Genomic DNA, 27821 nt, shown 5'->3' with positions numbered 1-27821 from the left:
GAGGGGTGTTATGTAGTGTAGTTTCACCCTGGGCCAACAGGGGGATACTGTATATAGTTTTCACTCAGGTCTGTAGATAGTTTTCACTCAGGTCCGCGGCAGTTATTTTAGGCGGGAACTCTGGGCTGTTGTGGTTACAATGTTGACAGCCGGCTGCCTATAAATACAGGCCGGCTGAGCTGTTCGCAGTTAGTTCTATTCCAGCTTACCATAATAAAGAGCTACTTGAAGAAATCGCTGTGCCGGCTGCTATGTCAACCCACCACCTAACAGTTGTTGTTATTTTTAGTTGGAGGGTATGCAAGGGCAGCCATGGGGAGCCTTGGCTTCCCCCAGAGGACCATGGGAGCTGCAAGGGTACAAAAGGTTTTGAAGAGGTTGTTGTCCTGTGTTGTGGGGAAAGGGAGTCATAATCCATATTATCTGGAGAGCACACCAGACTGCGGGAAAATCCAGTCCAAAGTGCAGCAGAAGCAGACAACATGGATGCCTATGTGGGTGGCGCTGTGGTCTAAACCACTGAGCCTCTTGGGCTTGCCAATCAGAAGGTCAGCAGTTTGAATCCCTGCGATGGAGTGAGCTCCCGTTGCTCTGTCCCAGCTCCTGCCAACCTAGCAGTTTGAAAGCACACCAGTGCAAGTAGATAAATAGGTACCACTCCGGCGGGAAGGTAAACGGCGTTTCTGTGCGCTCTGGTTTCCGTCATGGTGTCCCGTTGCACCAGAAGTGGTTCAGTCCTGCTGACCACATAACCCAGAAAGCTGTTTGTGGACAAACACTGGCTCCCTCGGCCTGAAAGCGAGATGAGCGCCGTAACCCCATAGACGCCTTTGACTGGACCTAACTGTTCAGGGGTCCTTTACGTTTTATGTGTCTGTGTTTAGAATGAGGAAGATTGGAGTCTGAATTTACCTTTAAAGTGAGGGGAAACTACAGTTCGAGGGAAGAGAATGTACTTTGAATGCAGGGGGCCTCTCACGTTCATTCCCCAGCACCAACTCCAGAGATATTTTCTGCCTGAAACCCTGGGCAGTCGCTGCCAGTCAGCGGAGACAATACTAAACTTAATGGAGCAATAGCCCGACATAGTAAAAGACAACTTTCTCCGTTGCTGTTCTGCTTGGTTCTAATAATAATTTAAAAATTGCTAGGCTTTCTTGTTGTTGTTCTCTTCTCTTATCTGGGGTTGAACTAGATGACCCTCAGGGTCCCTTCTACAATTCTAGGATTAATCAACAAGCAGGGAGAAAGAGGAGTATCACCTCTCTGCTCTTCTCTCCCTATTTTATTTGTAGTTATCTGTCATCAGGCGGACAGGAGTGTACATGCACACCCAAGCTAAGGCCGGGCGAGGGAACCAGCACCCGAGGGTGAGGAAGAGACAAGTGGGTGATCCAGGTGACCTGCTGAGGTTTGGCAACGTCTAACGGGAGGGGTTTTTGGCAAGGAGAGTGGCTTTGGCGAGGAATAAAGAGCTGTGCGGCTGGGGTGGGGTTGGGGTTTGGAAGAGCTGCAGGCTAAAGCAAGCAGAGGCATAGCCCAAAACAGAAATGAAATTGGCTGGTTTCTCACCTGTTTCCGGGTTTCTGCTTCTCTTCATGTTTCTGCTTAGCTGCATAGAATCGAATGAGTTGGGACACCGGAGGGTCATCCAGTCCAACCCTCTGAAATGCAGGAATCTCAGCCAAAGCATATATGGCAGATGGCCAGCCAACCTCTGCTTAGAAACTTCCAAGGAAGGAGAGCCCATCACTTCCTGAGGGAGACCGTTCCATTGTCGAACAGCTCTTAATGTTGATGTTTTATTATGTTTTTAATATTCTTTTGGGAATTATTATTATTATTATCATTATCTTACTGTCAGGAAGGATACTGACAGGATACTGTTGTTTTATGATCTTATTAATACAGTGGTACCTCGGGTTACAGACACTTCAGGCTACAGACGCTTCAGGTTACAGACTCCACTAACCCAGAAATATTACCTCGGGTTAAGAACTTTGCTTCAGGATGAGAACAGACATCATGCGGTGGTAGTGCAGGGGCCCCATTAGCTAAAGTGGTACCTCAGGTTAAGAACAGTTTCAGGTTAAGAATGGCCCTCCAGAACGAATTAAGTTGTTAACCTGAGGTACCACTGTATAGTTTTTCGAAAATCTCAGAAGCTGAACATTTTGGTTTTCAAACGCTAAAAACCCATAAGTATCGTATTTTTCCGTGTATAAGACTAGGATTTTTTCCTAAAAAATAATGTCCAAAATTTGGGGGCGTCTTATACATGGGGACCATCTCCCCCCATTTTCTTAAATCGGAGTCCTCCAAAATAGTCTTATACATGGGGGCATCTTATAGACAGAAAAATACGGTGTGGTATAGTGGTTAAGAGCGGTAGTTTCGTAATCTGGGGAACCGGGTTCGCGTCTCCGCTCCTCCACATGCAGCTGCTGGGTGACCTTGGGCCAGTCACACTTCTTTGAAGTCTCTCAGCCCCACTCACCTCACAGAGCGTTTGTTGTGGGGGAGGAAGGGGAAGGAGGATGTTAGCTGCTTTGAGACTCCTTAAAGGGAGTGAAAGGCGGCATATCAAATCCAAACTCCTCCTCTTCTTCTTCTTCTTCTTCTTCTTCTTCTTCTTCTTCTTCTAAATGCTTCCATTTTCAAACGCACCTCCGAAGTTGAACGGCTTCTGCTGTTTTTCCATTTTCTCAGTTAAATTTGCAGGCCGCCCTTCGCGCCTTGGTTTTCAAACGTTTCGGAAGTTGAACAGTCTTCCGGAACGGACTACGTTCAAAAACCAAGGTACCACTGTATGCTATATGAATCCGTAGTTGTAGAGTTGGAAGGGGCACCAGGGTCATCTAGTCCAACCCCGTGTAATGCCAGAATCTCAGCTATAGCATCCGGACAGGGAAGGGGAGTCTACCACCTCCTGAGGGAGATCATTCCACCGTCAACAGCTCTTACAGTTGGGCAGTTCTTCCTGACGCTTAGTTGGAAATTTAGAGATTTAATATTGCCTTCCCTTCTGCTGCTTTTACGCTTGTATTCTCTTACGTCTATTCAGTTTATATTTCTGTATAATGAAAATGCAATAAAAATGTGGTGTTTCTTTTTTAAAAAAAAGAAAGCCGCAATAAAATATATCGCAGCACTAATATTTTCAAATGCCTGCAAAACAGACACAGAGGCTGCAATCCAAGTTAGAGGGGAAATCTTTATTAACACAACACACAGACAATGGAACGCCACAAGCGAGACGATGCTATCAGGCATGGGACAGATAACTCTCGGGGTGGAGAGTTAAAATGAAGCGCACCAGGAATCGAGAGTCGGAAAGTCCAGCAAAATAAATAAATAAAAATATACACCGGCATCTGCCTTCAGACAGACCAGGGTTACTTCTCTCTCAGTTGACAGATTGTACAGACTGCTCAAATTCTGGTTTCTTTACGAAGAATGTGCCGTCAACATTCTGTAAATCCTGGGTTGTCACAACAAAACATCAGATATTGAAATCTTCCTGATACAGGACTGCCTTCAGATGTCTTCTAAAAGTCAAATAGTTATTAATTTCCTTGAAATCTGTCAGGAGGGCGTTCCACAGGGCGGGCGCCACTACCGAGAAGGCCCTCTGTCTGGTTCCCTGTAACCTCTCTTCTCGCAGGGAGGGAACCGCCAGAAGGCCCTCGGTGCTGGACCTCAGAGTCCAGGCTGAACAATGGGGGTGGAGACGCTCCTTCAGGTATACTGGGCCGAGGCCATTTAGAGCTTGAAAGGTCAGCACCAACACTTTGAATTGTGCTCAGAAATGTACTGGGAGCCAATGTAGATATTTTAGGACCGGTGTTATATGGTCCCAGCGGCCGCTCCCAGTGTTGTCTTCCACCACAGTTTCCTCCTGACACTCACTGATTCTCCCTCTTGTGATAACAGTTTGTCTCTGCTACATTTTGAGCTTAGGATTCTCTGTTAGTTGGGAGAGCTTTCGTCTCTACAACATGGGTAGGCAAACTAAGGCCCAGGGGCCGGATCTGGCCCAATTGCATTCTAATTCCGGTCTGCAGATGGTCCAGGAATCAGCATGTTTTTACATGAGTAGAATGTGTCCTTTTATTTAAAATGCATCTCTGGGTTATTTGTGGGGCATAGGAATTCGTTCATCCCCCCCCCAAAAAAATATAGTCTGGCCCCCGACATGGTCTGAGGGACAGTGGACTGGCCCCCTGCTGAAAAAGCTTGCTGACTCCTGGTCTACAGCCTTCCTTGCTCCTCAGAGCAGAGCTTTCCGAACTGTGTGTCGTGTTACGCTAAGTTGGCTGCAGTGTGTCTCGCGAGTTTAACCTCCGGTTTGCTAGTAAAACTGAACTGCTGTGTCGCAAAATGATGCATGTCTCAAAAGTGCGTCCCCGACATGGAAAGTTTGTGAAGCTCTGCCTTAGAGTGAATCCTCCATTACGAAGAACTGTGCCCCACCAGGAGGACTTTCTCCAATCCAGGGATTCCTAGGATTCACCACATTCTCCCCCGTGTGGATTTTTTTATGTTCATTAAAGTTTGTGCTCCACCTGAAGCTTTTCCCACATACTGGGCACGTATAGGGCTTCTCCCCTGTGTGGATTCTCTGATGTGACTTAAGATACGAGCTCCCGATGAAGCTTTTCCCACACTCTGAGCATGTGTAGGGTTTCTCCCCTGCGTGCACTTTGAGGTGGATGGCGTGGCTCTTGCTGTGGCTGAAGCTCTTGCCGCACAAGGAGCAAGTGTACGGCTTCTCCCCGGTGTGGATTCTGTGGTGCAGAGTCAGGCCCGTGTTGCGCGTGAAGCTTTTCCCGCAAACGGAGCACTTGAACGGCTGCTCTCCCGTGTGGATTCTCTGATGAGAGTTGAGGCTGATGCTGTGGCTGAAGCTCTTTCCACACAAGGAGCAGGCGTACGGTTTCTCCCCGGTGTGGATCCGCTTGTGAGACCGGAGGTCCGAGCTCCCCCGGAAACTCTTCCCACACTCGGAGCATTTGAACGGCTGCTCTTCCGTGTGGGTTCTCTGATGAGAAGAGAGGTCCGTGCTCCGGCGGAAGCTCTTGCCACACTCGGCGCATTTGTAGGGTTTCTCCCCGGTGTGGATTCTCTGATGTTCGTTAAGGTGCGATTTGCGGCTGAAGCTTTTCCCGCACACGGCGCACACGATCCGCTTCTTTTCGGCGTCCGTCTTTTCGTGGATTGTGATTTTGCGGAAGTCGGAAGCGAGGAAGGGATTTCCCCTCTTCTCTTCTGCCTCAGTTTCCCTTTTCTGTTCTTCCTCCTCCGAACATCTGGCTTTTTCCAAGGAGAATGTGCATGGTGTTTCTTCATTCCCGTTCTTCCGCCCATCTCCTGCTGGAGGAAGGAGAGAAAACTAGTAAGATCGAAGGAAAAAACGGAGCCTCTAAATGAGGGAACGACTGCTGCTGCTCACGCCAGAATGTAAGGCAGATCTGGCCAATATTAAACTAATTTTGCTGATTGCCATTAACTGAAAATACAGTGTGAAAGGCCTCTGATGCTGTTTAAGGTGACTCCTGTGCAGAACCTCTAGATAAGGACTCTAGGCATTGGACACACTAAGCTATGATAGACCCAATGGTCTGAATCAGGATAAGGCAGCTTAGTGGAGTGTGTAACCTGAAGCGTCTGTAACCCGAGGTACCACTGTACTCAAAACAATGTAAGAAATCTATCTGTTAATGTGGCAGCACTTAATGTTAATGTGGAACTCCTTGCCAATTGACAGCTTAGTGCATTTTTCTTTAGGCATGTGTTTTATCTCTTAATCATCTTAATGATCTCTTAATCGTCTTTTGAATTACCTGCTTTTAGTTGCTTTTCTTGAGAATTTCAATGTTTTATCATTTTCGTGTGCTTCGAAGTTTGCTTCTTTTTTTAAAAAAAAATGCAACCAAGCAGTATATAGGTTTTGTTAAATCAATCAGCCTTACCCAGAGAAGCCAGAATCCCATAATTCTCCACCATGACTTCCCACTGCAGGGCTCTTTGGCCCGGATCCAGCAGAGACCACTCCTCCTCTGTGAAATACACAGCCACCTCCTCGAACGTCACCGGAACCTGGAAGGGGAAGAAGAAGAAAACAGTTTCTCCTTGCAGACTATATGACGGATCCTCATCATTAAACAAACTATTATAATCAATTATTGTAAGCCACATCCTGGCATCTCTCACCAACCACAGGCCAGTTTGGCTGGTGGGCGGGGCTTAGCACCAGTCAGTCAGTCAATCAGTTTTATTGCACATAGCCAAAGGCTGCCGCAATGTACACAGAATCATTCAACAATTAAAAGAAAATATACTGAATTGATACAAAAAACTTACAACATTTATATTATCAAGACATTACCTACTCTAAACAGAGCTATAAAAGTACCTTAATATACAAATTAAGACATTGAACAATAAAATTTATAAGCTAAAATTATCTCATGGCCACTAATATATTAAAAAATAATGTTAATTAATACAGTGTGCAATTATATTCGGAGTTTGGTGATAAAGAAAGAATATAGCTTGTTGTAGATAGGGTCAAATAAATTCATCTCCTTTACAGTTGGTGGCTACCTCGGCTATATAATTTGCTCTAATTTTCCTAGCGGCAGTTTCAAAGAGTGCTACGCACCAGGTCACATGCTTATCTGTGTCTGCGAGGAGATATAAAATCATGTCAGTCACCCTGTGACAACTGCAGAAGGGGCTCGCTGTCCGTGCTACATTGGAATGGCTTTATTGTTGTTTTGTTTCGGTTTTTTGGCATTTCAACTTATTTTAATCGTGTTGCACATCACTCTGAAATGCTCTGGAACGGTCTACAAGACTGGAAACGAAATCATCAGGTCTGTTTTTCCACCATATTGGTAACCAGGCATATGATGCCCCAGATTTTCTCTTGAGGGTGTTGTTCTCATCGCCCCCACCACCAATTTTGACCAATAATAATTCTGGCAGCAGTTAAGAGGTGTTGTGTTCAGTCTGCTCCTCCTTCTAAGGATCCCAGGCAGGGAGGGCGAGGCTGAGCAGGTCAACTTTGCCCCTCAAAGGGTGTCACGCAGCCTCTCGCCGTGTGTCCTTTGTCCTTTGACAAGAAGCCCAGGGACAGAGGCACCCAGCCTGTCCCCAAACTTCTACCTACCTGGTTAGGTGCCACAGGTGCCCCTCCACCAGCAAGAGGAGAAGGCTCAGTCTGCGTGGCCGCTGGCATGCCTGCACCTGAAATGACACAATGTATGGAAGTGAGAGCTGGACCATAAAGAAGGCTGATCGCCGAAGAATGGGTGCTTTTGAGTTCTGGTGCTGGAGGAGACTCTTGAGAGTCCCATGGACTGCAAGAAGATCAAACCTCTCCATTCTGAAGGAAATCAGCCCTGAGTGCTCACTGGAAGGACAGATCCTGAAGCTGAGGCTCCAAGACTTTGGCCACCTCATGAGAAGAGAAGACTCCCTGGAAAAGACCCTGATGCTGGGAAAGATGGAGGGCACAAGGAGAAGGGGACGACGGAGGGCGAGATGGTTGGACAGTGTTCTCGAAGCTACCAGCATGAGTTTGACCAAACTGCGGGAGGCAGTGGAAGACAGGAGTGCCTGGCGTGCTCTGGTCCAGGGGGTCACGAAGAGTCGGACACGACTAAACGACTAAACAACAACAACAACAACAATGGTGGGAACCATTGCATTGCTTTAGGAACATTTTTTTAGTGTTTCAGGAGAGAGAGAGAGAGAGAGAGAGAGAGAGAGAGAGAGAAAGTGTGTGTGTGTGAGAGAGAGAGAGAGAGAGAGCGAGAGAGAGAGCACGCACAGCAGTGTGTTGTAGTGGTTAGAGTCTCCGGCTAGGACTCTGGGAGACGCCAGGATTCAAATATGCCAGTCGGCGTTTGACACACTAATCTAAGATAGACCCAATGGTCTGAATCAGGATAAGGCAGATTATACAGTGGTACCTCAGGTTAAGAACTTAATTCGTTCTGGATGTCCGTTCTTAACCTGAAACTGTTCTTAACCTGAGGTACCACTTTAGCTAATGGGGCCTCCTGCTGCCGCCGCACAATTTCTGTTCTCATCCTAAAGCAAAGTTCTTAACCCGAGGTACTATTTCTGGGTTAGTGGAGTCTATAACCTGAAGTGTCTGTAATCTGAAGCGTCTGTAACCCGAGGTACCACAGTACTGTTATTATATTCCTACGCACACCCGGCAGAAGCTGAAATCTTCTCTGCCCATTCTTACCCGGGGAGCTGGGGTTCCCTTCGCCCTCCTGCGCAATCCCCCAGGAGGGCCGACTCCGACTGGAGTCCGACGGAGGCATCTCGGATTCGGAGGAAGCGGGAACCGATTCTGCTGGCAGCGTCCGGGGCTGGAAGCGATGTAAGGGACCCAGGTGAGGGAGAGGAGAGAAATAATCATTTTTAAAAAGGATGCAAGCAAAAGGCAAGGTTCTGAGTTCTGAGAAGATGAAAGGAGGCTTTCCCAGTGTGAGGGCCGCATAGTGGGCAACATTCTGAGGGCCACATAGTGGGTGGAGTGGGAAATGCAAATGATGTTTTTGTGAAGGAAGCCGGTTTCTACACATACATTTACGAATACAGTGGTACCTCGGGTTAAGTACTTAATTTGTTCCGGAGGTCTGTTCTTAACCTGAAACTGTTCTTAACCTGAAGCACCACTTTAGCTAATGGGGCCTCCTGCTGCTGCTGCGCCGCCGGAGCACGATTTCTGTTCTGTTCTTCCGGGTTAGCGGAGTCTGTAACCTGAAGTGTCTGTAACCTGAAGCGTCTGCAACCCAAGGTACCACTGTATAAGCTTTTGTGTGCATGCTTATACCAAGAACAAACTTAGTTGGTCTCTAAGGTACTACTGAACAATTTTTAATTTTTTTTAAATATATTTTGACTGCATCAGACCAACACAGCTACCTACCTGAATCTATTTTAATGTCATTAATATTACTATTATTATTGGATTTACTACCCACTCTCATGCTAAGGCACAAGGGCAGCTTGCAACATGAAAATACAATATTAAAAACAATTTAAAACAACTTGCAATCTCAAAAATAAGGAGAGTCCTAAAACAAGAAGGTTAAGAAGAGCCCTGTTGGCTGAATCCAGTGGTCCATTCAGTCCAGCCTCCTGTTCTCACGGTGGACAAACAGATCCCTCTTCTGGAAAATCCACAAACAGGACCTGAGAACAAAGGCAGGAATTTCCTGCCTTTTAAACCCCAGAAACTGAAATTCACAGACGTCTACTGCCTCTGGCAGGCAGAACGAGACCACAAGCCAATACAGACTACAGTGGTACCTCTGGTTACGTACTTAATTCGTTCCGGAGGTACGTTCTTAACCTGAAACTGTTCTTAACCTGAAGCACCACTTTAGCTAATGGGGCCTCCCGCTGCTGCTGTGCCGCCGCCGCACGATTTCTGTTCTCATCCTGAAGCAAAGTTCTTAACCCAAGGTAATAATTCTGGGTTAGCGGAGTATGCAACCTGAAGTGTATGTAACCCGAGGTACCAGTCTTACACTGCATGAAAATAAGCTTCTGCTTGGATGAATCTCTCACCTGCTGCTCTGTCTGCTTCTTCTCCTCTGCCCGACTCAGGAGGAAACCTTCGGCCAGGGCCACCGCCTGGGAACTGGTCTCCGCTCCACATTCCCTGACCCAGCTCTCCATCTCCGGGGGGAGGACAGCCAGGAACTGCTCCAGGATCACTAAATCCAGGATCTGAGCTTTGGTGTGTCTCTCTGGCTTCAGCCACTGACGGCAAAGATGGTGGAGTCTGCTGCAAACCTCTCTGGGTCCCTCGGCCTCCTGGTAGCGGGAATGCCTGAAACGCTGGCGCTGAGCATCTGAGCTGAGGACGACCTCCTTGCCCGGGATCTCCTGCGCGGTTCTTTCCCAGAATCCCCCACTGCTCCTAGTCTGGGTGACGCAAGGGTCCTGTCTTGCTAGGGACCCAGCCAGCTCCCGCTCTCCCATCTTCGATCCGTGGCTCTCAAGAGGTCGGGAGCGGCTGCTTCCCTCGCTGCCGAATCTTCCGACGGCCTGGGATTTAGGGTGGAGGCGAATCCAGCATAGGAAACAGGTCAATTGCACATGTCGCCAAGCAGAGAAGGTACTTTGCAGGAAAAACTGGAAATCCACCTGGTTAAGGATGAAGGTTTCCTCCTGTAAACAAGGCAAGCAAGAGGGAAATGAGAGGCTGGGAATGAGGATGTGGGAGCGAGGGAATTCATCTGCCAAAGAGGCACAGAATAAAAGCTGCAAAATCCAGGAAGGGCCATAGCTCAGGGGTAAAGCAGTTGTCCTGCATGCAGAAGATCCTGGGTTCAATTCTCACCAGCAGTCAGCATAGATAACTCTGCAGTGAGGTAGATCAATGCACAGACTTGGTATTTTTTCATTTATTTACTGCATTTTTATCCCATTTTTTCTCCAAAGGGCTCAAAGTGTTCTCTTCCTCTGCATTTTAACGACAGTCCTGTGGGGTAGGTTAGCCTGAGAATCCAGGCATAGCTGTCAACTTTCCCCTTTTCTTGCGTGGAATCCTATTTGGAATAAGGGAATTTCCCTTTAAAAAAGGGGAAAGTTGAGAGCTATGATCCATGACTATCTCACGGTTGCCCAGTGAGCGTCCTGGCCAAGCGGAGATTCGAACCTAGGTCTCTTGGGTCATCATCAAACCCTCTAACCTATGATTACCAGACGTTCCCGTTTCCAGGGGACAGTCCCTGGATTTACAAATCTGTTCCCAGACAAAATCCGTCCCTGGAATGTCCCCGGATTTCATTTAATGTCCCCGGATTTATATTTTAAGTGTTGTAGATATATTAGCAGGGAATGAATGTTGCGTGATGGGTTCAACGGCACAAGACACATCATATGGGAACTTCCGGCGAGGCAAAATGGCGGGCGCCACGGCAGCGAGCAGCTCCCGAAGCCAGCCAGAGACAACTGCGCTACCAGGCTGGCTCCGGGCTGCTGACTGCCGCTGTTGGACAGTGTTCTTGAAGCTACGAACATGAGTCTGACCAAACTGCGGGAAGCAGTGGAAGACAGGAGTGCCTGGCGTGCTCTGGTCCAGGGGGTTACGAAGAGTCGGACATGATTAAACAACTAAACAACAACATACATACCTACACACATAATTTTTATGGTATGCCACCTTTCCAAAGTTAGATTTATAAAAGAGATAAAAGGGACCCCAAGGGTCATCTAGCCCAACCCCCGCGATGCACAAATTCTTCACCCAGTGGGGCTCGGACCCACAACCCTGGGATACAGAGTCTCTTGCTCTACGGAATGAGCCATGGTATCAGTTCAGACCATACAACATGGAAAAAATGCACAATTGCGGCACAACAAAAGCAATCATAAACAATAAATGGAACACCCAAAAATACGCAATCAGATTGAACAATTCCTATGTAACCAGATCTAAAATAAAGGTATGAAAACCCCCAAACTATCCCCCAGCCCAAGACTACAGTATTCTCATAGAAGGCGACTCCCTGCCTCTCGCCTCTTCGTTGCAGCCCCCACAAGATCTTTGGATGAAGGGCAGTATAGAAATTTAATTAAAAATAATAATAATGTTGCACGTTGCCTATGATAGCAGTGTCCCACACAGAATGTAAATGGCCTGTAGAAATAACTCTATGAATTGAACAGAGAGGCTAATATGTACTTTTATTATAGATGAAAGTCTGTCCGTGAACAACAATAACAATAACAACAATAATAATGTTGGATATGGACCAGTCAATGCAAATCATCAATTTTGCTGCCTCCGACGGAGGAAAGGGAAGCTAGCTGACAAGAAGGCTGGTGGTTCGAGCCCACCCGGGGATTCCTTGCATGGCAGGGGGTTGGACTAGATGACCCCGGGGTCCCTTTCCAAGTCCATGCCGTTCCACGCATCCTCTTTTGAAACCTGCCTGAATCTGAGGCTGCCTCCTTGCCTTTCGCCTTGAAGCGCCGGCTGGGGTCTCTCCGTGAGGCCCCTTCCAACAATCCCAGCCTTCCTTCTCCCCCCTGCCTCAGTTTCCCCACTCACCCTCCTTCCACAGCAGCTCCGGGGACCCCAGTTCACCCCGAGGGGTTTGCACTCACCAGATCCCTTGTTTGGAAAGGGGGGAGGGAAGGAAGAGAGGCAGAGGAAGGCTGCCGCGCGTGGGGGGCGGGGGAGGGAGATCAAAGGCCGCCTCCGACTCCCCCAGTCGTGGGGGAGGGGCAGGATGCGACTCTTCCCATTCATAAATCCCTTCCTTCTTTCCAGCCGCCTCTCTAGGAAGCGGGACTCCTTTGCTTTAACCCTTAGCTTGCAAGCGCGCCGTGCTTTTAAAGCACGACTAAACCCCCAAAAAGAGGAATCCTGAGAGCCGTAGTTTAAGGGTGCCGGGAACTGTAGCACCATAAGGGGGGAAACTATAGTTCCTGTTGCGGGAAGCCACGTGCTTTTCATGTATATAGAGTGCATGCAGCCGTAGACTGCGGTAAAAGTGTATTTAACAGATAACGTGCAATGAGAATGTTTGGAAGTCTTTTTTAAAACCTCAACTACTTTTTCTTCTTTCTTTTATTTTCTTTTTTCTTTCTTTCATAAATTGTAGTGTCATGTGTATTGTGAGGTATACAAAGTACCTTTGCTTCAGTTGCCATCATTTTCTTTTTTTGTTACAAACAAAAACAGTGTGTTGTATAAATGTATATTTTTTAAAAATAATAAAGATTGAATTTTACAAAAGAAAATAAAATGTATTTGCCCACTCGACCACTTCTGTCTGCGGAACTGACAGCTGCCACATAATCCCCGTTCTCCATTGGTATGAAATCAATATTTTAGTGTGTCAGGTCCTTCACTTAGGAACTCCCTGCCTAGGGACATCAAGCAGGTGCCTTCACTGTGCTCTTTCAGCACCTGCTAAAAACATTTATTTTTATTAAACCCAGATATGTAGAGTGCCGCTGCATCTGTTTTTAGCTTATTGTTGATTTTATCTTTTGAATGTTTTAAGAGGGTTTTTTTTTTACTGATTATTTCACTCTTTCGTTCTCTTTGTAAACCGCTTTGAGGTGTGTTTTTTAAAACATAATCAAGCAGTGTATAAACTTTATGCTACAAAATAAAGGCTTTATAATGGAAAATAAAGGCTTTTATAATGGAAATAGCAATAGTACCTGTCTGCCAGTTACCTTTCCCTGAGGAGGACCCCTCTCCGCATACCATCTGGCCCAGTATCTCCAGCTGGTTTTGGACTACAACTCCCATCATCCCTAGCTAGCAGGACCAGTGGTCAGGGATGGTGGGAACTGTAGTCCGAAAACAGCGGAAGACCCAAGTTTGGGAAACCTTGATCATGAGGTCTGCTGTGAAGGCTCTGGTGATCACATACCCAAACCTCCATCCTTCATCCAGACAAGCGAGAGGCGTCCACAGAGTTCAAGGAAATACCCGAGCGAGGCAAAACACACAAAGACACAAACACACTCTTCCCTTTCTCTCTTCTGCATTTTTCCTTTGTATTTTTAGGCCTGAGCCAGTTAATTGTGTATTACTTATTTATACAACGTACTATGGCATGTTTTGCACCGTAAGCTTTTTTTTTTTTTTTTTTGCATTTTTCTAAATTTGAAAACCAGTAGTGATGTATGGAAGTGAGAGCTGGACCATAAAGAAGGCTGACCGCCGAAGAATGGATGCTTTTGAATTATGGTGCTGGAGGAGACTCTTGAGAGTCCCATGGACTGCAAGAAGATCAAACCTATCCATTCTGAAGGAAATCAGCCCTGAGTGCTCACTGGAAGAACAGATCGTGAAGCTGAGGCTCCAAGACTGTGGCCACCTCATGAGAAGCGAAGACTCCCTGGAAAAGACCCTGATGTTGGGAAAGATGGAGGGCACAAGGAGAAGGGGACGACGGAGGATGAGATGGTTGGACAGTGTTCTCGAAGCTACAAACATGAGTTTGACCAAACTGCGGGAGGCAGTGGAAGACAGGAGAGCCTGGTGTGCTCTGGTCCATGGGGTCACGAAGAGTCGGACACGACTAAACGACTAAACAACAACAATTTTTTTTAAAAAAAGGCCGGAAAATATCCAGCCTAAATTATTTATACACCACCTTCTGGAGAAGGATCATTTGGAAGATCTGCATGCCAGCACCAAGTTCTTTCTGTGCTCATTGGGATTCACTCCATTTTCCCTTCCACGGTTTCTTTCGCGTTAGTTAAAGGGTGTGTGACTGTCGAAGCTCTTTCCACGCTCCGAGCACCGATACAGTTCCTCCCTTTGTGGGTTTCCTGGTGAGACGTAAGACCCGTTTTCCGACTGAAGCTCTTTCCACACTCAGGGCATTTATAGGGTTTCTCCCCTGTGTGGATTCTCTGATGGTAAGTGAGGCTGGTGTTCCGACTGAAGCTCTTCCCGCACTCGGAGCACGTGTACGGTTTCTCCCCCGTGTGGATTCTCTGGTGGGACCTAAGATTGGTGCTTCGACTGAAGTCCTTCCCGCACTCCGAGCACTTATACGGCTTCTCCCCTGTGTGGATTCTCTGATGTCTCTTAAGACTGATGTTGTGGCTGAAGCTCCTTCCGCACAGGGAACAGGCAAATGGCTTCTCGCCTGTGTGTATTTTCTGATGTGAAGTAAGGTGATGCTTATGACCGAATCTCTTCCCACACACTGGGCACATATAAGGTTCCTCTCCTGTGTGGCTTCTCTGATGAATACCAAGGGTGATGCTGTGACGGTAGCTCTTTCCACACTGCAGACACTTATACGGTTTCCCCTCTGTGTGGATTTTCTTATGAGACCGAAGGTTCGAGCTCCTGCTGAACCTCTTTCCACACAGGATGCACATGTACGGCTTCTCCCCCGTGTGGCTTCTCTGATGCAGAGTAAGGCTAGTTCTTCTACTGAAGCTTTTCCCACACTCCGAACATGTATATGGCTTCTCCCCCATATGGATCCTTAGATGCGAGTTAAGACTTTTGCTCCTGCTAAAGATCTTCCCGCACTCTGAGCATTTGAAGGGTTTCACCCCCATGTGGATTTTCTGATGCAACGTCAGACTTTTGCTCTGGTTGAAGCTCTTTCCGCACGCCGAACATCGGAAGAGTTTGTCCGCCGTGTGGATTCGCCGATGGGAAATGAGGTTCGAGCTGCATCGGAAAGTCCTTCCGCACTCTGAGCACGTAAAGGGTTTCTCGCTTGTGTGTATTCTCTGATGAATGGTAAGCTGTATCCTTTGCCTGAAGCTCTTTCCACAGTCCGAGCATTTATAAGGTTTCTCCCCTGTGTGGATTCTTTGGTGGATAACGTAGCTTTTCCGGCTACTGAAGTTCTCCCCACAGTCGGCGCATTTAAACGGTTTCTCCCCAGCGTGCATTCTCCTGTCTGCTCTAAGGCGTGACCTACTAGCTAAGTTTTTTGCACATAGAGGGAATTCAGTCCTGTCGTTTCCAACGCAATATTCTTCTTTGATCTGAACTTCATGCACATTGTCGCCTTCAGGAGCAACAAGTTTTGTCCTCCATGCCTGCTTTGCCTCAGTTTCCCCTTTCAGCGTTTTGCCATCTTGATCGCTTTCTCCGCCAACACCTGCAAGAGGAGAGGGAGATACGAGCCTCAATTAACGGAACAGGAGCAACTTCCCATGAGAAAAGGTTGCAGCGTGAGGTAGAAATCCTATTAAACCCATTATGAGGCTAGAGTGAAAGACAACTGCAGATAAGGTATGAGAAAGGGTCTGCACATACTGCAAAAAAAGTGGTTTGAGTAAGTGTTTCTAAGGAGTGCAGATGGATTATAGAGGTTGGGACAATGAGGTGCTTGGCCAGAGGATGAAACTATCATGGCTAAAATCTTTGAGGGAAGAAACTGGAAAATGCTGGAAGATTCTAGTTCATTCTAGAAGGTTCATTTCTGTTGCAAATATTGTTTTGACTATCTCAAGGTCACGCTGAGCTAGGAGAGATAAATTTGTGTGCTCAGCAAGCTTCTCTCTCTCTCTCTCTCACTTTTGTTTGTACCTTGCACGTTTGCAGTTTTTACTCTGCAGTTGTTGTTTTTTGTTGTAATGAAGCCTTTTTGTCTTTAGTAAAAGTTTTTCTTTTAGTGATGGACCTTTGACTCTGTGTGTATTATTACTACACGACGCCTCCATTCCAAATACAGTGGTACCTTGGTTTAAGAACAGTCCGGTTTAAGAACGATTTGGTTTACAAACTCCGCAAAACTGGAAATAGTGTTTTGGTTTGAGAACTTTACCTCAGTCTAATCAGTCTAATCCGATTGGTGGAAGAGCTCTGGTGGCAGGAGGCCTCATTAGGGAAAGTGCACCTCGGTTTAAGAACAGTTTCAGTTTAAGAACAGACTTCTGGAATGGATTAAGTTAGTAAACCGAGGTACCACTGTACACGCTTCTGGGACATCAGCTGACGAAGTGCCTAGGAATTTTAGGATCCAATCCGTCAGAAACAGCCAAGGTGATGTGCATTTTCCTATACAGTTTGAGAGCAATCACAGACTCTCTGGACTTTGCCTTCTAATGGATTACCACATTAAGTCTAATTGTGAATTTGGTGTGAGCTGTGTTGAACCCCAAAACAAATTTTCTCCCACAAGGGTTTGGGGAAAAAATCAAGTAAAAGGCGACACAAGAGAAGTCTATCAAATTATGAATGGAATAATAATAATAATAATAATCCATCCATCTGCCTGGGTTTCTCTAGCCACTCTGGGCATGGAGAAAACAGATAGAGAAATTTTTTTCTCAAGTGACCATGCCTCCTGCAATACTTTCAGACATTGTGATATATTGTGATATATTGGTATACCAGGTTGTATTGCGATGTTGAAAACCAGATATCGCCCAGCCCTATCTGACACACAGATATTTTGATCCCATTTTCCTGTAAACTTTTACCTGAAGTCACCCTGTTTTCCTGCTTTTCTCCTTCGGTGACACAAGCAGCCGCCTCTGCAATGGTCCTCAGTCCCTGAAAGAGGAGGAGAAAACATTTTTCCTATTCAGCCCCTGCAGAGCAAGAGAGAACACATTCACTTCTCAATATGTATAGCTTGGAGTATTCCTTGCATGAAACTTCGGAGAGCCACGGCCGTTCATTGGGTGATCGAGGAGTCATGTTCTTAAGCAAAATGGCCACTTCTTTAACCCCTTTGTCGACTCTGGGCCCCCAAATGCTTCTCTCACCTGCCCTCCCGCTTTCTCCGCCTCCTGGTGCCTGAGGAGGAATTCCTCTGCCAGGGCCAGGGCCTGGACGCAGCCCTCTGAGCCTCGCTCCTTCACCCAGCTCCCCATTTCCGAGGGCAGCACAGCCAGGAACTGCTCCAGGATCACCAGGTCCAGGATCTGCTCCTTGGTGTGCTTCTCTGGCCTCAGCCACTGATGGCAAAGCTCCCTCAGGAGCCCGTAGACCTCGCGAGGGCCCTGGGCGTCCTGGTAGCAGAGCTGGCGGAAGAGCTGGCGATGAGCCTCAGAGCTGCTGACGTCCTCCATCTTGATTTCCTTTGCTTGCCCGATGTTTCCCTGGCTGGCAGCGGCTGGTCTGGAAGCAGCCGGCTGAGCTGTTCCTGGAGGCAGACTGGTCTTGCTGTCTCCTGCTCCAGCCCACTGGCTGGGAACGGCTGCTCCCTCAAAGGAGGACCCAGAAGGCTTCACCTCGCCCCATGCCCCATTCCCTAGGAGCTGTGGGCTTCCTTCTCCCCCAGAGTGTGGGGCCTGCACAGTCCGGAGGAATTCCTGCCACTGGGCTTCCCATTGCCGGGACGACAGCTCCTCTTCTGGCTCCTCTTTGATACGTTGTGGCTCCGTCCAGCTCGGACGCAGTCCCTCTGTGCCCCCAAGACAGTCAGTCCCTTCTGGTGCCATCTCTGGTGCCAGCCTTGCCAATTCCGCCTGCTCCGTTTTAATTCCTGTCTCCGCACCGGCCTCTGCTGCCCACTGGAGCTGGAGACCCAGAGAGGCTGCTGGGATTTCTGCAGCCATTTTCACTCACTGGGTTGGGGATGCCTGTCTCTCAGCTCAGGCCATTTGTCTTGTTCTGCAAATGTAGGAAAGAATGAAATTGTGTATTATTATTCTTGAAACTCTGGACAGCTGCTGCCAGCCAGTGTCTACAGCACTGAGCCAAATGGACAAATGATCTGAGACAGCAGCTTCCAATGTTCATAATGACTTAAGAGAGCCATAGCTCACGGGCAGAACATCTGCTTTGCATGCAGAAGGCCCCTGGTTCATCCTTGACCTCTCCTGGCATGGATGGGAACGTCCCCTGCCTGAAATCTTGGAGAGCCTCTGCCTGAATATAACCGCCTCCTATGTTTCTATCGCGGGACGTGGGTGGCGCTGTGGGTTAAACCACAGAGCCTAGGCCTTGCCGATCAGGTCGGCGGTTCGAATCCCCGCGATGGGGTGAGCTCCCGTTGCTCAGTCCCTGCTCCTGCCAACCTAGCAGTTCGAAAGCACGTCCAAGCGCAAGTAGATAAATAGGTAACGCTCCGGCGGGAAGGTAAACGACGTTTCCGTGCGCTGCGCTGGTTCGCCAGAAGCGGCTTAGTCCTGCTGGCCACATGACCCGGAAGCTGTACGCTGGCTCCCTCGGCCAATAAAGCGAGATGAGCGCCGCAACCCCAGTTGGCCACGATTGGACCTAATGGTCAGGTGTCCCTTTGCCTTTATCTATGTTTCTATCAGAGCCTGAAGGGGCAGCATCGCTATTCTTAGTCGTGGTACAATATTTGGCAGCAATTGGTTGTCTTTTGGGCCACAGATGGTGAACCTGTGACAGTTCGAAAATGGCTGGTTTATGGAAAATGAGCGAGGTCCCAACTAAAGAAGGATGACAATTTAAGCTGATGGAATATGCACAGCTTGCGGACCTAACATATAGAATAAGAAAACAAAACGAACATACGTTTAGAGAAGACTGGAAAATGTTTGTTGAATATATGGGGGAGAGAAATGTGTATTTTTGAAAACGTGGGCAGCATTAATATAAATTCAACAGTGTAAATAAGTTTTGATTGATGCAATAATGGCATACTGAATGGTTTAGTTTATATAAAATATGCAGGGATTTATGCTATCCAAAATGAACCATGGAAAGAGAAGAAGGAAAGTCACTGATATTATAAGGATGTTTAAATGAGTATTCTAAATTGTAAAACAGAATACATATATATATGGCTGGACTACATCATTCCTGCAACCTGCACTGCTGGGGGTTGGACTAGATGACCCTGGTGATCCCTTTCTACGATTCTGTGGAGGGACCCGATTCTGCCCAACTCTTTCCATTTTATGAATAGCAGAAAAATTACTGTTTTGCATTTTTGCATCTAGTGGGGCTGCCCCTCCCTCTGCCAAGGGTTTCTTGTGGTTATTGTTGTTAATTAAATTTGTATACCGCCCTATGCCTGCAGGTCTCAGGGCGGTTCATGAGATAAAATCACAATATAAAAACACAAAACACATAATTGAAACAAAAAGAACTCAATAACCCGCCCCAACACATTTTAAAAGGGCACTGGATGTTGTTGCTTGTGAGTCACCCCTAATTTCCGAGAATCCTTTGAACAAAAGAAGCTGCCTTCTACTGAGCCAGACCTTTGGCCCATCTACCTCAGCACTGCTGGCACTGACTGGCAGCGGCAACTCTCCGGGGTTTTGTAGGGGAGCCTGCTTGGGATGCCGCAGACTGAACCTGAGACCTTCTACATGCAAGCCGGCACCCCACCCTTGAGCTGTGGCCCCTTCCCTTCAAGGAAGGTGCTGGTCCTCATGGTTCAAAAGGAAGAGCTTTTTAAATAGGCTCACTATTGTCTACACTAGGGACGCGGGTAGTGCTGTGGGTTAAACCACAGAGCCTAGGGCTTGCTGATCAGAAGGTCAGCGGTTTGAATCCCCACCATGGGGTGAGCTCCCGTTGCTCAGTCCCTGCTCCTGCCAACCTAGCAGTTCAAAAGCACATCAAATGCAAGTAGATAAATAGGTACCACTCCAGCGGGAAGATAGACGGCGTTTCCGTGCACTGCTCTGGTTCGCCAGAAGCGGCTTAGTCATGCTGGCCACATGACCTGGAAGCTGTACGCCCGCTCCCTCGGCCAATAAAGCGAGATGAGCACCACAACTCCAGAGTTGGCCACGACTGGACCTAATGGTCAGGACTCCCTTTAACTTTACCTATTGTCTACACTGACTGGCAGCATCACTCCAGGGACCTTCTGCACCCCAAGCAGGTGTTCTGCCACTGCACAGTGATCCCTTCCACTACCATTCATTCTCTCCTCCTCTTGCAGCCGCCCCTCTCCCAAGTCCAACCAGCCCCCTATATTCCCCCCATTTTTAAAAAAATGAATGTACCTTTAACACTCAGCATCCACAGGCATAAGCCTCCTCCAATTTTCTCCAAAACAGGAACACAAAAACCCAGTTCCTAGAAATAGAAGGTGCAACTCTCATTGCGGCCCCCCTTGCTTTCCATTTCCTTCCTCTCTAGGGTGGGGGGAAATGGAGAACTCTGTTCTCCCCTTAACCCTTAAAGGTCCTTTTCTGCTTGAACTGAACGCAAGCAGGTTGAATATTATCACTGTATTTTTATACATTGTAGTTCTGTCCCAACTTTTCTCCAAGGAATTCATGGTGGTGGGCCAGGTTCTTTCCTCCTCCCCAACACATACACTCACAACAACCTAGTGAGGTAGGCCGGGCCCAAGCTCAATCCATGGGAATTTGAACCCTGATCCCCTCGGTTTCTCCACCCCGGCAGCTCTTTTCTATTTGCAGCCAATTACATTCCCGCTCCTTCAACGTGCCATGGACACCCCTTTAAACACTTCGTATAATGTGGAGTTGGAAGGGTACAGAATGGTCATCTAGTCCAATAACTCAACACTTCCGAAAGGGACTGTCACACACCCGGATTTTCCCGGACACTCGGCTGGTTGTGTATACAGCACTGTACAGTGCGGTATATAATTTCCCCCGCTTCCCGAGAATCCCGCCCATCCTCTGTCCGGAAAATACCGGGCGCATGGCAGACGCAGGGGAAAGCTAGGAGAAGGCAGCCTCTGACGCTCAGTCTTCCGATGGTTAAAAACACTGAGCTGCGGCTCCTAGAGGGGCAGGAAGTTTGTCAAGTTGAGGGGAGGGGAGGCCAGAGTGAGCCACTTGCTTTGGTCCTCCAGGAAGGGGAAGGAGGCCCGGCGACGTCCCTTGGCAGGGAGGCAGATGCTGCACAGGGCAGGACCAAAGAGGTAAAGGGTTCAGAGGCTCAGAGTTTCCTTTTGACCCAGGAGCTCAGGTTGCAAAATGGGGATCCATCAGCTGGGTGCCCCCCTTGCACAAGGCTCTTTTGAGGGCTGATTTGGTGCAGAAGAAGCAGCCTTGCTCCTGGAAGAGGAGAAACAGACTCTCTTAAAAAAACGCACAAAAAAATGAGGCTATAAGGAAGGCGACTCCACGGTCCCAAGAATCTTGGTTTTTGCAGCTGCAAAGTGCCATAGAATCGTGTAGAATTGTAGAGTCGGAAGGGACCCAGACTAGTCCAACCCCCTGCAATGCGGGGATAATAATAATAAAAATAAAAAAATTGATTTATACCCTGCCCTCCCTGGCTAGAGCCGGGGTCAGGGCAGCTAAACACCAATAAAATCATAGTAAAAACATAAAAGGGGGAAAAGAGAGGGGGGGGAACACAATTTAAAATACAGGTTAAAATGCAATTTAAAATGCAGCCTCATTTTAAAGTAGCTGATAAATCAAGACCATAAGGGGAGAGAAACATAAGGATCAGACCAAGCCCAAACCAAAGGCCAGGTGGAACAGCTCTGTCTTGCAGGTCCTGCGGAAAATGTCAAGTCCTGCAGGGCCCTAGTCTCTTGTGACACAATGTTCCACCAGGTTAGGGCCAGTACTGAAAAGGCCCTGGCCCTAGTTGAGGCCAATCTTTTAACCAATGTGGGATTTGAACCCACAACCCTGGGATTAAGAGTCTCCTGGTCTACTGGCTTCAAAACTGCATTTTTCTCAATTGCAGGATCTTCCTTCCTAAGAGCTCCATCCAGTCCCTGTAGGGGGTGTATCATGGAATTGCAGAGTTGGAAGGGACCCTGAGACTCATCTAGTCTAACCCCCTTGCAATCCAGGAATCTCAGTTAAAGCATTCAGGACAGACAGATGGCCATCTAACCTCTGTTTAAAAACCCCCAAGGAAGGAGGGGCCACCAGCCACACAGAAAGAGGTGGAGCGGCTTTCATGCTCCAGAGCCAGAGGGGGAGCTGCTTTTGGAGTTCCTGAACCTGAAGAGAGCCTGTTCGGCTCCAATTTGCCTTCAAAAGCTCTAGTCTAAAGGCAGTTGTTGTTTAGTTATTTAGTTGAGTTCGACTCTTCATGAACCCATGGACCAGAGCACAGCAAGCACTTCTGTCTTCCACTGCCTCCCACAGTTTGGTCAAACTCATGCTGGTAGCTTCGAGAACACTGTCCCACCATCTGGTCCTCTGTCGTCCCCTTCTCCTTGTCCCCTTCTCCATCTTTCCCAACATCAGGGTCTTTTCCTGGGAGTCTTCTCTTCTCATGAGGTGGCCAAAGTATTGGAGCCTCAGCTTCACGATCTGTCCTTCCAGTGAACGCTCAGGGCTGGTTTCCTTCAGAATGGAGAGGTTTGATCTTCTTGCAGTCCATGGGACTCTCAAGAGTCTCCTCCAGCACCATAATTCAAAAGCATCAATTCTTCAGCGATCAGCCTTCTTATGGTCCAGCTCTCACTTCCATACATCACTACTGGGAAAACCATGGCTTTTACTATACGGACCTTTGTTGGTAAGGTGATGTCTCTGCTTTTAATGATCCTGTCTAGGTTTGCCATCACCTTTCTCCCAAGGAGCAGGCGTCTTTTAATTTTGTGACTGCTGTCACCGTCTGCAGTGATCATGGAGCCCCAGAAAGTAAAATCTCTCACTGACTCCATTTCTTCCCCTTCTATTTGCCAGGAGGTGATGGGACCAGTGGCCATGATCTTAGGGTTTTTTTTATGTTGCGCTTCAGACCATATTTTGCGCTCTCCTCTTTCACCCGCAATAAAAGGTTTTTTAATTCCTCCTCACTTTATGTCATCAAGGCAGTGGCAATAAATAAATTATCCCCCTCCTTCCCTCTGAGGTTGCTGCTGTTCAAGGGGGTAAAGGGTCTTCTCCAGACCCCCTCTTGAGAGTTTGGCTGGACTCCTTTGCTCTGGAGGGGAAAATAAAAGCTGATCTGGTGGATCGTTTTGCAGAGTTGTCACCTGGGAGCTATAAGGGACCCCAGAAGTCATCTACTCCGACCCCTGCAGTGCAGGAAGACGCAGGTGGCATACTTTACTTACAAAGTTCCTAAAGTCAGGTTCGTGCATTTATCCATGCAGCAACAAACAAACACAGACAGAAATCTTTGGATATAAAATATAGTGAAACAGCGGTCTGAGTTTGTAGCGAGCAAGGTGGGTTCACAAGATGAAAGAAAACAAACAAACTAGGAAAATTAACTTCCTTCCAGGAACATGACCTGAGTCTAGGAATATACTTCTGTGGTCTTAACCCCTTCGTGCATTAACTAGCCCTACGCTTGCTAGTTATATTTGCCTGCAATTTCCCACAACCATTTCAAACTGAAAGTCCTTTTTTCTTTCTTTCAGTAACTGGTGACGTTGGAGGTGGCGGGTGTGCACCCCCCCAAAGAGGAGTGAGATCTCCTGGATCCAGGCTAAAGAACTCATTACAAGGAAGTCGTGATGGAGGATTTTGGTAATGAGGTCTGTGCAGGTAAAGGCACTTTTTCCATGGCTGAGGGCTACTGAAGGGATGGATTTCTAGCGCAGAGTTGCATGATATCCCCCAAAGAATTCTGGGAACTGTAGTTCGCTTCTCACAGAGCTGCAGTTCCCAGCAGCTTTGGGACAACAGTGGTGTACTAGCAAGGACACCGTATCTCATTTACACCAGTGTAAAATGGGAAGGAGGGAATCATGTTTGCCACCTTAAACTCCTTGGAGGAAAAGGCTGTATGCAAATGTAATAAATGATTTCTAATTGTTCTGAATTAATTCGAGTTTCTTTGGTGCACTGTTCTTTTTCCCCATGTTTAACTGTGGGGTTTTATTTTTCTTTCCTTCCCTCTGCCCCCAGCGGGTGATTGGCAGGAGACTGAAAGTGAGAAGGAACCTTCTATTGAATCAATGAAGCAAGTAGCAGGACAGAAGACGTTCAAGGATCCAAAGGCATCAAAAAGGCAGAAAGTGAAGCATTCGAAGAACAAGAAAATCAAATCCTCCCTTTCCAAGGCGGCCGAAGGCCATGAACTCCTGATCCCAAAACAAGATCCCAAAGGCAAGCGAGGGATCCAGTGTCCCGTGTGCGCGAAGATCTTCAAATGCAGATCGGACTACAATCGGCACCGCGTCACCCACACAGGGGAGAAACCGTATCAGTGCGTGGAGTGCGGAAAGAGCTACAGCGACAGCGGGACTCTTACTGCACATCAGAGAATCCACACGGGGGAGAAACCCTACGAGTGTGTGGAATGCGGGAAGCGCTTCAACAGGAGCGGGACCCTTAAGAGACATCAGAGAAGCCACGCAGGGGAGAAACCCTACAAATGCCTCGAGTGCGGGAAAAGCTTCGGACGCAATTCCATCCTCACGGCGCACGAAAGAACCCACACCGGCGAGAAGCCCTACAAATGCCTCGAGTGCGGGAAAAACTTCAGTCGCAGCATCAGTCTCAACAGGCATAAAAAGAAACACGCTCAGGCAGAAGCGCCGGAATGCATGGAGTGCGAACAGGGGCTGAGCCCGAAATGCGTGGAGTGTGGGAAGGGCCTGAGTCCGAGCCAGCTCCTTACGGCTCATCAGATAATCTACACAGGGGAGCACGGGAGCAACCATGTTAAGTTATGGAGGGTGGAACAGGCCTGAGACAAGAGTCAGCGCCGGAGAAACCACATAAATGTTGAGAAGGAGGGGGGGCTGAATATTGCAGCAGAAGACTTAGCAGGACGAGGGAGATGCCCTAAAAGTGAACAGACTGTGGAAAGGGGTTCAGGAGGAATCCTACTTCACATCAGAGAACTCACAGGGGAGAAACCCTCTTTGCCAGAATGTTGTGTTGGAAGGGTGTTACAGTGTTGTACAGAATATTTCAAGATTTCTTTTCCCTTTTCTGAAATCTTTATAACGGGGGGGGGGAGAGATCACCCTGCTTTGGGGTGGGGGTGGGAGCACTAAATACACCACTCTTCCTTCCCCCCAGTGGGAAGGGCTTAATTCTCTTGGTACCTCACAGCTCTGAGTGCCTGAATCAGATTATCCCCCACCTCCAAAATTGTTCTCTATCCTGCCCATGGGTCTCACTTCCCTGGGTTGCGAGTCTTGGGAATTGTCATTCCCATGGAAATGTGCCCTGGGCTGCTTATTGGTCATAGAATTATAGGGTTGAAAGGGATCCACGGGTCATCTAGTCCAACCCCCGGCGATGCAAGGATGATGCTTGCCTGTTCCCTTTCCCGCCCATCTTTGCCACATTGCTAGACAGGCGAGACAGAAATCCTGTTCTTCCAGGCCCCTTTTTTTCCAGCAGAGAGAACTAAAAACGACTTAGGAAGAAACTGTAAAAGCAAGAATACAAGCTAGAAGAAATACGAGCCGATCCAACTCAACCCCGCCCTGTTAAAAACTAAGCTTGTGTTTTAATTGTTGCAACCCGCCCTGGGGTCTTTGGGGGAAGGGTGGGTGAATAATAATAATAATCCCAAGGTCATTTTCTTAACATTTCTAAAACGGGCAGGTAGCAAAGGATGAGATGGCACTTTTAAAAAAATAAGTTGATGGCAGCTAGATCTGAATGTGCAACGCAAACCTGGTACCCAGACTTGGAAGCTGGGATATGACAGACATCATGAATTTGGCACCCTCCAGTTGTACTAAAACTCCCACCAGCACCAGACTACATGGGAATTCTAGTCCAAAAGCTCCGGAGGGCACCAGGTTGGGAACGACTGGGAGAAAATTGGAGAAAATTAACCTGGGCTCATCAGGGAAGCTGTATTTATTCCCCACTCCCCCCAGGTTTGAACAAGGCTGGAAGAAAGTTTAAACACCTTTGGAACGACCAGATGATTTGAAATGTTTGTTAATATCCCCCAAGCCCCTACAACCTCCCCGGTTTTATATTAACAGTTTTGTAAAGCTATTGTAGAGACGCGGGTGGCGCTGTGGGTTAAACCACAGAGCCTAGGACTTGCCGATCAGAAGGTTGGCGGTTCGAATCCCCTGCTCCTGCCAACCTAGCAGTTTGGAAGCATGTCAAAGTGCAAGTAGATAAATAGGTACCACTCCGGTGGGAAGGTAAACGGCGTTTCCGTGTGCTGCTCTGGTTCGCCAGAAGTGGCTTAGTCATGCTGGCTCCCTCAGCCAATAAAACGAGATGAGCGCCGCAACCCCAGAGTCTGTCACGACTGGACCTAACGGTCTGGGGTCCCTTTACCTTTACCTTTACGGCTATTGTATGAATGTCTGTATATATTTTTGGTAGCAGCTAAGGGAAATAGTTTCCCGGTGAAGGATCCTGAGAAGGATAACTGGCATCAATTTAATACAAGGAGGAGTAAAGTCAATACGTTTAAAAAGGGTCAATGTGGGAATTTTATACGGAGAACATGTAAGGGGTTATCTTCCATTTTCTTTCCTTACCACCTATTCTTCTCTATTTCCTTTGCAAAAACCTGGAAATTTGGTGGTGATGTAACAGTTCCCTGTCTTGCTGTTTTACATATTATGGGTGACATTCAGCTCAATATTTCCAGGAGTTTTCCCCAAATAAGCTCTGGAGGGTTGGGGGGGGGGACCAGAAAAGATTTGAGATGGGAGAGGGGGCATACGGAAGAGGAAAGGATTTTTGCCCCCACAAAAATAAAATGACTTTTAAAAAGAGTTAATCTTGGTTCAGTTGTTTCTGAAAATTCCATTAATAACTGTCACCTGTTTCCCCCATTCTTCTTTCAGTGTTGCCATTTAATCCATCTTTCTTTCTTTGGGTATTCGAGGGATGAACTGGGACAACGGCAAAAGTGTGTAGCAACTTGCCTACCTTATGTTTTTAAATAACAGTGGAACAATGAGTGGGGGAAATAAGCCCCGCAGCACCTGAAAGAGCAACAAATGCATTGTGGGATCAGGTTTCATTGTGTAGAATCCAGTGATGTTTTTATTATGGGATGTTAGGGGATTCAGAGAGTTGGATAACAGCCCGGATTGGAATGGAGCCAGATGAAGCTGCGCTAGCAAAAAGACAGTCAGAAAACTATATTACACAAATAAAGTTGTATTCAGCGGACGAAAGGATACTATGATTTCTGACATGATTGAGAATCGTAGAGTCAGAGACAAGAGGTCAGTGTGTTAAAATCGAGATGTGGGAAATATGGAAACGACGAGAGGCAGGCTTGAGATTTGGAGTTATGCTTCAAGGTCCAGACTATGGGAAGCCCAAAAAATTAAAAATTATAATTTGGAAAATAATTCGACCTTTTTTATTTTATTTCTTTATTTTTATTGGATTATGATATGATATGTTAATTGGATATTTTTATTGGAAAATTAATAAAAATGATTTAACAAAGGAATGTTAGGGGAGAGGTGGTACCTCGGGGGGGGGGGGACACCATGCTCCTTCTGGGGTGGTTTGTCCACCTTTGGTCTCCAACCTGCACTCAGATCTCACCT

The 27821-nt window shown here is 47.4% G+C and overlaps 3 protein-coding genes and 1 long non-coding RNA gene across 6 annotated transcripts; 2 read left to right on the top strand and 2 right to left on the bottom strand.

Moving 5' to 3' along the window:
* Positions 1 to 3194: 3194 nt before the first annotated feature.
* On the bottom strand, positions 3195 to 13985 carry LOC308469429 (uncharacterized protein). Of its 2 annotated transcripts, none has more exons than XM_080991880.1 (6): positions 12092 to 13985; positions 9598 to 10203; positions 8264 to 8390; positions 7175 to 7251; positions 5973 to 6099; positions 3195 to 5373 (listed from the first exon to the last, which is right to left on the bottom strand). In XM_080991880.1, exons 1-6 carry the CDS (start codon positions 12512 to 12514, stop codon positions 4436 to 4438), a joined length of 2298 nt encoding a protein of 765 aa, XP_080848006.1. In that variant the 5' UTR covers positions 12515 to 13985; the 3' UTR covers positions 3195 to 4435. The 2 variants fall into 2 exon arrangements, with proteins under 2 accessions (XP_080848006.1, XP_080848007.1); XM_080991881.1 differs by having other exon boundaries at positions 3195 to 5370.
* A 138-nt stretch (positions 13986 to 14123) lies between these two features.
* On the bottom strand, positions 14124 to 20723 carry LOC308469432 (uncharacterized protein). Its single transcript, XM_080991887.1, has 4 exons — positions 20425 to 20723; positions 17254 to 18103; positions 16966 to 17038; positions 14124 to 15638 (listed from the first exon to the last, which is right to left on the bottom strand). Exons 2-4 carry the CDS (start codon positions 18046 to 18048, stop codon positions 14227 to 14229), a joined length of 2280 nt encoding a protein of 759 aa, XP_080848013.1. The 5' UTR covers positions 18049 to 18103; positions 20425 to 20723; the 3' UTR covers positions 14124 to 14226.
* LOC308470295 lies at positions 18448 to 27620 on the top strand. Its single transcript, XR_013982348.1, has 2 exons — positions 18448 to 18646; positions 26493 to 27620. It is a non-coding gene; the product is annotated as an uncharacterized lncRNA (long non-coding RNA).
* Positions 21213 to 25252, top strand: LOC308470039 (uncharacterized protein). Of its 2 annotated transcripts, XM_080993266.1 has the most exons (3): positions 21213 to 21317; positions 23739 to 23865; positions 24229 to 25252. In XM_080993266.1, exons 2-3 carry the CDS (start codon positions 23835 to 23837, stop codon positions 25014 to 25016), a joined length of 819 nt encoding a protein of 272 aa, XP_080849392.1. In that variant the 5' UTR covers positions 21213 to 21317; positions 23739 to 23834; the 3' UTR covers positions 25017 to 25252. The 2 variants fall into 2 exon arrangements, with proteins under 2 accessions (XP_080849392.1, XP_080849393.1); XM_080993267.1 differs by lacking the exon at positions 21213 to 21317 and having other exon boundaries at positions 23739 to 23855.
* Positions 27621 to 27821: the final 201 nt, after the last annotated feature.

This window comes from Podarcis pityusensis (genome assembly GCF_964106645.2).
Source record: "Podarcis pityusensis genome assembly, chromosome: 2".
NCBI lineage: Eukaryota > Metazoa > Chordata > Lepidosauria > Squamata > Lacertidae > Podarcis > Podarcis pityusensis.
The sequence above is the reverse complement of the archived record's forward strand: the minus strand, read 5'-3'. Positions and strand labels throughout refer to the sequence as shown.

What these genes read in the sequence shown, in the direction of transcription:
- LOC308469429 (XM_080991880.1), bottom strand. Translation starts at nt 12,514, where the DNA reads ATGCACTCTATATACATGAAAAGCACGTGGCTTCCCGCAACAGGAACT. An exon ending in GGAGCTGCTGTGGAAGGAGG is followed by an intron (nt 10,204 to 12,091) that starts GTGAGTGGGGAA and finishes CCTTGTTTACAG; the next exon opens with GAGGAAACCTTCATCCTTAA. An exon ending in AGAAGCAGACAGAGCAGCAG is followed by an intron (nt 8,391 to 9,597) that starts GTGAGAGATTCA and finishes CATCGCTTCCAG; the next exon opens with CCCCGGACGCTGCCAGCAGA.
- LOC308469432 (XM_080991887.1), bottom strand. Translation starts at nt 18,048, where the DNA reads ATGGCTGCAGAAATCCCAGCAGCCTCTCTGGGTCTCCAGCTCCAGTGG. An exon ending in CGGAGAAAGCGGGAGGGCAG is followed by an intron (nt 17,039 to 17,253) that starts GTGAGAGAAGCA and finishes CTCCTCTTTCAG; the next exon opens with GGACTGAGGACCATTGCAGA. An exon ending in GGAAAACAGGGTGACTTCAG is followed by an intron (nt 15,639 to 16,965) that starts GTAAAAGTTTAC and finishes CTCCTCTTGCAG; the next exon opens with GTGTTGGCGGAGAAAGCGAT.
- LOC308470039 (XM_080993266.1), top strand. Translation starts at nt 23,835, where the DNA reads ATGGAGGATTTTGGTAATGAGGTCTGTGCAG. An exon ending in TGGTAATGAGGTCTGTGCAG is followed by an intron (nt 23,866 to 24,228) that starts GTAAAGGCACTT and finishes CTCTGCCCCCAG; the next exon opens with CGGGTGATTGGCAGGAGACT.